The sequence below is a fragment of the Martes martes genome (assembly GCF_963455335.1).
Source record: "Martes martes genome assembly, chromosome: 11".
NCBI classification, from domain to species: Eukaryota; Metazoa; Chordata; class Mammalia; order Carnivora; family Mustelidae; genus Martes; species Martes martes.
Genome location: NC_137899.1, coordinates 92,772,610 through 92,782,736, shown reverse-complemented (window position 1 = coordinate 92,782,736; position 10,127 = coordinate 92,772,610). Strand labels below are relative to the sequence as shown.

General features: G+C 37.3%; 1 protein-coding gene across 1 annotated transcript in view; it reads right to left on the bottom strand.

Annotated features, from left to right (window-relative positions):
- Positions 1-7,217: 7,217 nt before the first annotated feature.
- AKR1D1 (aldo-keto reductase family 1 member D1) overlaps positions 7,218-10,127 on the bottom strand; it is a 43,236-nt gene continuing 40,326 nt past the window's right edge. Inside the window, exon 9 of the mRNA XM_080818568.1 lies at positions 7,218-8,819. Within this exon, the coding sequence (XP_080674694.1) occupies positions 8,777-8,819 (43 nt within the window). The 3' untranslated portion in view covers positions 7,218-8,776. The remainder of the gene's footprint in view (positions 8,820-10,127) is intronic.

The window sequence follows — 10,127 nt, the reverse complement described above, 5'->3', positions numbered from 1 at the left end:
ACTGACAAAGGATAGAACAACAAGAAAAAAATGAACAGAAGTTAATTCGTGTGTATTGTGCACGGAACACATGGGAGTACCCAGAAAGAAGTAACGCAAAGGTTTGGTTAGAATTTGGGCTTATATTTCTTCTTTGCAAAGGAACAGTAAATGTTTGGAGACGTGACACGACAAAGGGAAAGAATCCTGAGTCTCTAGAGGGCAGCAAATCGTGGAATGGCAAATATATGGGAGACTAATGGAAGGTAAAGTCTAGTTAGTAAGTAAGGTGTTATGTGAATTCCTCTGGTGCCATCTCGAGGCTGATAAGGATCCGAAGTTGTCTCCAGTGATTAACTTTGGTCTTTCTTGGTAGAGAGGGAGGACACCTTTGTAAATTGATGTCTCCTTTTAGGGAGCAGGAGGGCAAAACGTTTTCCTTCTGTCTGTTTCTTCTCAGTTGCCTTCGGCTTAAAATAATTCTTAGTCAAAGTGGGATCTTATGGAGTAACAAATTCTGATGTCCTTCAGTCATAATACACTGGTCCTTATAGAGCCATGGGACTTGATGTGTCCTCTTATGTCCTCCTTCTATTGTCAACTTCTCTTCCCCTGCCCCACTCCATAGTTTTATCCCGGAAGTAAATGCCAGAATTGGCCTCGTGCTTGCCTGCCTGTCTTCCTGTCTTCCTTCCTTCCTTCCTCTCTTTCCCTCTCTCTCTCTTTCCTTCCTTCCTTCCTTCCTCTCCCTCTGTCTGTCTGTCTGTTGTGTGGTTCTTTGAAGTTACCCCAGACTGTGATTTGTTTTTCTTTCCAGTCTCAATATTGTGTGACTACCTACCCTTTTCTGGACTAGTATTCACTTAAATTAGAAAGAAGTGGGTTTCAGCTTGAAGAACAATATAGCTAGTGTCTGCCCCAGGGAACCATGTATATGGAGGGAATGGCTCTAATGGAATGTGAGGTCATTAGAACCTCCAGTTTTTCTTTTTCTCTTTCTTTCTTTCTTTTTTTTTATTGACTAAGTTTGAGGTATATTTGAAATTGCTGTTATTTTTGCAACAATTGCTTCGTGCAAGTACTTTGGGCTACAGTTTTCTGTTCTTATTTGTCAGTCCAATTATTTTTGCTTTCTATCCTTACAGATTCTTCTTCACTGATGGTACCCAGTTTTTATTCTAGAGATGCTGTGGATTTGATCTATCTAACTGGATCTCTGCTTAGTTATTTCAAGAAATTTAGGGCAGGAAGGAAATTAGATTACTATTAATCTAATCTTTCAGATTGCTTCTATTTCTTAATAGCAGTCTGTTATTTATCAGAGCAAATTTCTCTTGACTCATGCCATAGAAATAATTTGAAATTTCTGTTTCCTGCATTAACTCATTTTCACTGGGACTCATTTCCCCCATGTGCTTTAAACAAAAATACTGAAACCATGAAAGCTGTTACTAGTTTAACAATCCGAGGGAAGATAAAATGCAAAAGAAAAGATATGGATGAACTGTAAAGGGTGGGTGGTTTACTATAAGTGCTAAATGAGTAAAAATGAGCCTAAGTGGATTAGATTTAATTTATGTACAATGAGCTGAAATTATGGCGTTAGGAATCAGCACATCATAACATCTAGCAAGAAAGACTCTTGTGTTAGCAAGGTTCCTCAACCTTGGCACTACTGACATTTTAGCTCAGGTAATTCTTTGTTGTGGGGGCTGTCCTATGCATTGTAGGTTGTTTAGCAGCATCCTTAGCCTCTACCTACTAAATGGTTATCACCTCCATTCACTTCCTACTAATTGTGACAACCATAATGTCTCCAGATGTTCCCTAGGGGAGGATGGGATAAAACTGCCTCCAGTTATGAACCTCTGTGTTAAAAGAAAAAACCACTACTCAAAATAGCTTTTCTCATACTAGATGATAAAAATGTGTAACACAGAATTGTATGTCCATTAGATCCAATTCAGTACTTTAAAATAGAATGTATCTTGTCACAATCCCATGAATTATTTAAAACATTGATTGATGATCTCTGAGCTCAGCATGATTAAAAGTGGAATGTAAAAGCCAGGGGAAAAAGTCCTAACACTAGAATTGCAATAAGACAGGAACTCTTGTAAATAAGACTAAATCAAGGAAGAAAGAAAAACCAAAATTCGGAATGTCCAAAAAAATATAAAAATGGATTTATCAGATTTTAACTAAAGCAGTTAGTTGCTCAGAGTAAAGTTCATTATATTTAATGTTTATAATGGTTAGTATTTATATTACTAACCAAAATAAACAACAACAACAACAACAAAAACCAAACCAAAAATCAATGAAATAAGTTTTCAACTTAAGAAGTTAGAAATCGGGACACCTGGGTGGCTCAGTTGGTTGGGCAGCTGCCTTCGGCTCAGGTCATGATCCCAGCGTCCTGGGATCGAGTCCCACATCGGGCTCCTTGCTTGGCGGGGAGCCTGCTTCTCCCTCTGCCTCTGCCTGCCACTCTGTCTACTTGTGCTCACTCTCGCTCCTCTCTCTCTCTGACAAATAAATTAAAAAAAAAAAAAGAGGTTCGAAATCTATGGACAAGGGAAGAAAAATAGATAAGAGATCGGTAAAAGAAAATAAGAGATTAATAAATTAGGAAACCGAAAAACAGCAAAACTAATGAATTTTCCTTTGGGAAATTTACTCTACGTGAAATTCTGAAGAAAGCAGAAATAACTTGATAGACCACTAATTAGGTAATAGGAAAAATAAAAAAGATAGACATACAAAATAAGAATGGAAAGGGGGAAGTAAGCACGGATTTTTGAAAATTAAAGAGAGCAAAAGAGTCTAAGAGTATAAGGGCAGAGTTGAGGGACTTTTGTTTACTGATGTATCCCAACTGCCTAGGATAGAGCCCAGCAGAGTGGCACACAAAAACCTTTGTTAACTAAATGAACAAATATATTTACACTTGCTGAATTATATGACATTGATAAATTTTGAGAAGATGAATTTGCAAATTGATCCTAGAAGAAATAGAGAATGTACAGTCTCCCTATGGACACAGCTGAAATTCTCAGGTAAATTCCACCAACACTTGAGGAACAAATAATCATTTTTTATTTTTTATTTATTTTTTTTAAAGTTTTGTTTAAATCCCAGTTAGTTAACATAGTGTTATCTTAGTTTCAGTCATACAATATAGTGATTCAACACTTCCATGCAACACCGGGTGCTCATCACAAGTGCCCTCCTTCATTCCCATTACCTAATTCGTCCGTCTTCCCACCCACCTCCCCTCTGGTAACCATCAGGTTGTTCTCTATAATTGAGAGTCTGTTTCTTGCTTTGTCTCTCTCTCTCTCTTTCCCTTTGCTCATTTGTTTTGTTTCCTAAATTCCACATAAGTGAAATCACATGGTATTTGTCTTTCTCTGACTGACTAATTTCACTTAGCATAATACTCTCTAGCTCCATCTATGTTTTTGCAAATGGCAAGATTTCGTTCTTTGTCATGGCTGAATAATATGTTGTATATGTATACCACATCTCTATCTGTTCATTAATTGATGGACACTACAACTGCTTCTATATCTTGGCTACTGTAAATAATGCTGCTATAAACATAGAGATGCATATATTCCTTTGAATTAGTGTTTTTGTGTTCTTTGAGGGAATTACCCAGTAGTGCGATTGCTGGATTGTAGGGTAGTTCTATTTTTAACTTTCTGAGGAAACTCCATACTGTTTTCCACAAGGGCTGTACCAATTTGCATTCCTACTAACAGTGCATAGGTGTTCCTTTTTTTCTACATCCTTCCCAACACCTATTGTTTTCGAGTTTAGCCATTCTGATAGTTGAGAGGTGATATCTCATTGTATTTTTGATTTGTATTTCTCGGACGGTAAGTGATGATGAGTATCTTTTCATCTGTCCCTAGACTATCTGTATGTCTTCCTTTTTTTTTTTTTTTTAAATTTCAAGTTCTTATTTAAATTCCAGCTAGTTAACATACAGTGTAACATTAGTTTCAGGTATAGGATTCAGTGATTCATCACTTACATACAACACCCAGTGCTCATCACAAGTGCCTTCCTTAATACTGATCACCCATTTAACCCATCCCCCCAGCACCTTCCCTCCATTAACTCTGTTCTCTATAGTTAAGAGTGTTTCCCGGTTTGCCTCTCTTCCCACCACCCTGCCATGTTCATTTGTTTTGTTTATTAAATTCCACATATGAGTGTAATCATACAGTATTTGCTTTCTTTGACTGACATATTTCACTTTGAATACTTTCTAGCTCAATCTATGTTGTTGCAAATGGCAAGATTTCATTCTTTTTTTATGGCTGAGAAATATTTCATTGTATACATATGTATATTGTATATATATGTATATTGTGTGTGTGTGTGTGTGTGTGTATAATATTGTATATACATATGCCACATCTTCTTTTGCCATTCATCAGTGGGTGGACATTTGGGCTCTCCATAATTTGGTTACTGTTTTTTTGGGGGGGAGGAGGCTGGCTATTGTTGATAATGCTGCAATAAATATGGCCTTTATGATAATGAGGTACATTCCCTCTCTCCCTACTTGTTGAGGGTTTTTATCCAGAATGGATGTTGTACCTTTCATCAAATGCTTTTTCTGCAATCTATTAAGAGGATCATATGGTTCATATGCTTCCTTTTATTAACGTGGTATATCATGTTGATTGATTTGTGAATATTCAACTGTATTTGCAGCATAGGAATAAATTCCACTCAATTGTGGTGGATGATTGTTTTAATGTACTGCTGGATTTGATTTGCTAGTATTTTCTTGAGAATTTTTGCAGTCATGTTCATCAGGGATATTGCCTGTAGTTATCTCTCTCTCCTTTTTTTTTTTTTTTTTAAAGATTTTACTTATTTATTTGACAGAGAGAGAGAGAGCACAAGTAGGCAGAGCAGTTGGCAGAAGGAGAGGGAGAGGGAGAAGCAGGCTCCCCACTGAGCAGGGACTTGATCCCAGGACCCTGCATGACCTGGGCTGAAGGCGGTTTCTTAACCAACTGAGCCACACAGATGCCCCTATAGTTCTCTTTTTTAGTGGAGTCTTTGTCTGTTTTTGGAATGGGAATAAGGCTGGCCTCATAGAATGAATTCAGAAGTTTTCCTTCCATTTCTAGTTTTTGAAATGGTTTGAGAAGGAGAGGTATCAACTCTTCTTTAAATGTTTGGTCTAATTCCCCTGTGAAGTCATCTGGTTCTGAACTTTGGTTTTTTGGGAGATTTTTGATTACTGATTCAATTTCTTTGCTGGTTATCAGTCTGTTCAAGTTTTCTATTTCTTCCTGTTTCAGTTTTGGAAGTTTATATGTTTCTAGGAATTTATCCATTTCTTCCAGGTTATCTAATTTGTTCGAAGGTAATTTCTATAACATTTTCTTTCTTTTTTTTTTTTTTTAAAGATTTTATTTATTAGAGAGAGAGAGCATGCAAGCATGCAGAGAGGCAGGCAGAGAGCGAGGGAGAGGGAGAAGCATGTTCCCCAGTGAGCCGAGAGCTTGATGTGGGTGGGCTTTGATCCCCGGGCCCCGGGATCATGACCTGACCTAAGGCAGACACTTAACTGACTGAGTCACCCAAGTACCCCAGTTTTCTTGATACTTTCTTATAATTATTTGTACCTCTGTGGTGTTGGTTGTTATTTCTCCTCTCTCATTTGTGATTTTGTTTATTTGGGTACTTTCTCTTTTCTTATTGATAAGTCTAGCTAGGAGTTTATAAATTTTACTAATTTTTTTTTTCAAAGAATCAGCTCTTGGTTTCATTGCTCTCTTCTATGGTTCTTGTTTGTTTGTTTTTATATTATTTTTTTCTGCTTGAATCTTTATTATTTCCCTTCTGCTGGCTTTAGGCTTAGTTTGCTGTTCTTTTCCTAGCTCCTTGAGGTGTAAAGTTTGGTTGTTTATATGAGGTTTTTTCTTCTTTCTTGAAGTAGGCCTGTACTGCCATATACTTCCCTCTTAGGACTGCTTTTGCTGCTTCCCAAAGGTTTTGGACTATCATGTTCCTGTTTTCATTTGTTTCCATGTATTTTTTTTTAAAAATTATTCTTTAATTTCCTAATTAACTCATTCATTCTTTAGCAAGATGTTCTTTAGCCTCCATGTATTTGTGGTCTTTCCAAATTTTTTCTTGTGGTTGACTTCAAGTTTCATAGTGCTGTGGTCAGAAAAGATGCATGGTATGATCTTAATCTTTTTGTACTTTTTAAGACCTGATTCGTGACCTAGTACATGACCTATTCTGGAGAATATCTCATGTGCACTTGAAAAGAATGTGTATTTTGCTGCTTTAGGAGAGAGTGTTCCAAATATATCTGTTAAGCCTCTTTGGTCCAGTGTGTCATTCGAAGCCATTATTTCCTTGTTGATTGTCTGCTTAGATGATCTATCCATTGATGTAAGTAGGGTATTACATTCTTCTACTATTATTGCATTACTATCAATGAGTTACTTTATATTTGTTGTTTTATATAAGGAACAAATAATTTAAGGCATCATTGTATCTTTGTCTTGATCTGTACATGGTGTTCTCCCTGTATGTTGTTTGTGTCCAAATTTTCTCTTTTTATAAGGCACCCGTCTTACTGGATTGGGAGTCACCCTACTCCGTTATGAGCTCGTCTTAATGAATTACATATGCCATGACCTGCAGTGACCCTATTTCCAAATAAGGTCACATTCTGAGGTGCTAAGGGCTAGGACTTTAAGGTTTGAATTTGGTGGGGAGGACATAATTCATCCCAAAATAGGCGGGAAGCTTGTGAAGTGTGGGAGCAGAGGGAAAGGTGACATGCAGAAGATCATATCAGACCGTTAACTCTTTCCTGGACTTACTGTTTTCTGTCTTCAACTCTTTCCCCGCTCATCTCTGTATAACTAAGATAGGGTTCCCCTCCTCTAATCTTTACAACTATTTTTTCCCTTGAGAAATGGTAGGACTCTTTCCAAGTGCCTGTCTTTTAAAAATGGTTTGAAAGGTATGGTCGCCCCTCCACACCAGCCTCCTGAAATATTTTGAAGAAGTTTGATAACAGGGAATAGGGCTTAAGTTTCTGTTCTTATACTATGATACCCCTTTTTCTTCCCTTTTCCCAATGCTAAATGTACAGTAAGAATTTAATCAAAAGTCTTTTAGTTGAATTGAATTCAGATGATTCTTCTCTTTCCCTGCCTTTAGCAACTAAATGGAGATTCATGTGGTTCAACAAATCATCACACTTTATTATTTCTGGTAAACAAAATATTTTCCGGAGAACAGCATTACATTAGAAGCAGTGGATACAGTGAGTAGAGATCGAATTAAAGTGCTGATTTCTCAGAAGCGTATGCTTTCAGGTCACTGAAGGTTATCCGGAGACAACTGATCTTGGAAAGACAAAATTTTCGAAGAACTCTCTTGCCCTATGAGAGCGACTTAATATGAATGAAAAAAACACATTGCTCTAGTTGAATCGACAATTGGTATATCTCTATTGCAGAATTCTAATAACCTTCTTTTTCAAAAATTAAAAATTTACATATGGTAAAATTACCAGTGTTCTTTCAAACTTGCTACTTTCTTGAAATTCACATAGTTATCCCAATGACACTTTCAAAGTCCTAAGTATAATAATTTTATGAAGTCTCTTTTTAATTTTAACTTTATTTTTTAAAAGATTTTATCTTTAAGTAATCTCTGTACCCAACACAGGGCTTGAACTCACAACCCCAAGATTAAGAGTTATATGTTCCACCGAGTGAGCCAGCCAGAGACTGGCTTCCTTTTTAAATGCCTTCTTTTAAAATAGTCATCTTTGGGGGCACCTGGGTGGCTCAGTCAGTTAAACATCTGACTCTTGATTTCAGTTCAGGTCTTGATCTCAGGGTCATGAGTTCTGGTTTCCCAACATGGAGGCTATTTTTAAAAATAGTCATCTTTGAATTTATTTTTTATTTTTTTTTATGATTCAGGGTTTTATTTGTGTCTGTTGATTGTCTCAAGCTACTTCACATAATGGTGGATATATGAAGAGTAGGGCAAGAGTGATAGACAGTGGAAAAATGGTTCACCAGTTATGTTCATTCTCAAGCCCTTGACAGCATGCAAGAGAGAACCAGCAATTAGCCATCTCTCAAAAGCTAAATGAACACACACTGGATGGAAACAAACAACAACCAAATCATTATGTCTTTGCTGACCACTGTGGTGTTTAATTAGCTCTATTTTAAGACTTTTCTATGCTTAGCTCTTTCTTTTTACCCAAGGTGTAGCAAATCACTTCCTTGTTAATAATGCTTGTGAGGTTCTTATCTTGGCTGTGTCTGTGTTACAGTCAATGGTCCAAATCATCAAAGTCACTGACAGCACTTGCATGCACTAGCTTACCACCCTCTTTGTTGCACTGTGAACTGCTAAAGTAAGGACCTCAGACTGCCAATGGCAGGACTCACATTCATGAGTTATTTGTCTTCGTATATTGCCTGTATCTTTTCTAAAGCCTATTTTTTTTTTTTTTTTTGGGTCTGGAAACCAGAAGACCTTGATCCAATAAAATATTAGCTTATAGTTTCCAAATAATTATTTCAACAGATTTAAACATATTTTTTTCTTCATGTACCTAAGCCAAAGTCATCTACTCTGCACAAAACTTAAGCATGTTAACATCACCACTTTATCCAAAGATAGTAAAACTTTTAACATTTCTTCATCTGGGGGAACTACTCAGCCCAAGGTTCTGACATTTATGGGAGGGAAAAATCAGTTCAGGAGCATTCTGAAGTCAGTATTCATCATGAAATGGGTATTCAGGATGATCACACCACCTGTCAAAACAATTCCCCAAAGGGAAAAAGTTCACTGCAAACATTGGACAGTTGTATGTGTCACAATTTCACTGACTCCTCCTTCTCTCCCTTATTCATTTCTTCTCTGTTCCTCTGTTTTCCCTCAAGCCGGCATCTTTTACTGAAGCCCTGGGTAAGTGCATGTGCACGTGTGTGTGTGTTGGAAGGCTGGCTGCCTCCCCATCAACACTGTGCTCAGAAAAAGAGCACAGGAGATGAGTAATGCCTGCCTGTAGTTTTTCATGCATCTTCTCAATTCCTTCTTCTCCTCTGCTGTTTTGACACTGGCTGCCTTCCATGTTAAATATCCACATAAACATTTCTCTTTACATTTCTATTACCCATCAGTACCACTCTCTTCTCAGAGTTATTACCTGCCCTTCTCACTGGACCTCCTGAGAACTGAAAATTTGAGACCTAGAAAGGCGATCAGTGAAGTAAGTTTCCACAATAATGATGATGATCATGAACCTATCCCTTAAACAACAGTGATGGAACAGTCAATAAAAAAGGACTGGTGTGTTTTGTGCCTGCCATGGACCATGTCTAAGATTCAGTTCTCTGCAAGTACTATGAGCTTTAAGTTAAAATATAAAATAAATAAAAGCTCTTCAATGTCAAAGATCAACTGGATGAAACACAGAGAAGAATCATGGCCTAGCATCCCTAAATGGTTCAGTTTTTTGATCAGTGTGGCCACTGATTGTTTCTCCTTGCTGATCTTTCTAGTTATTTCATGAGTTATTTTCCCAGTGTTGTGGGAATTAGGTATTAAATATGTCAAACTAAATAATGTCACCAACTAACTGTAAAAAAACAAAAACAAAAACAAAAAAAAACAGGGGCACCTGGGTGGCTCAGTGGGTTAAGCCTCTGCCTTCAGCTCAGGTCATGATCCCAGAGTCCTGGGATCGAGCCCCACATGGGGCTCTCTGCTCAACCGGGAGCCTGCTTCCCAGCCACCGCACCCCCCCCCCCCACCGCCTGCCTCTCTGCCTACTTGTGATCTCTCTCTCTGTCAAATAAATAAATAAAATCTTAACAACAACAACAACAACAACAGTATATTGGTGGATTGGCTGTCTCTTATTATATCTTAATTTAGTGATATTTATTCAATAGAAATAGTTCATCTTCAAGAGCTATTAATTAACTAATAAGTATTTGGTTAGGTCTGTGTTTGTGTTTACCTTTTCGTTCCCAAGGCTAGGTGATACCTTTTGATGCCAAATAATGTTTTTCCTTGGAAAATTCACATTAGGAGGCTGTTGTATTAATTCAGAAATG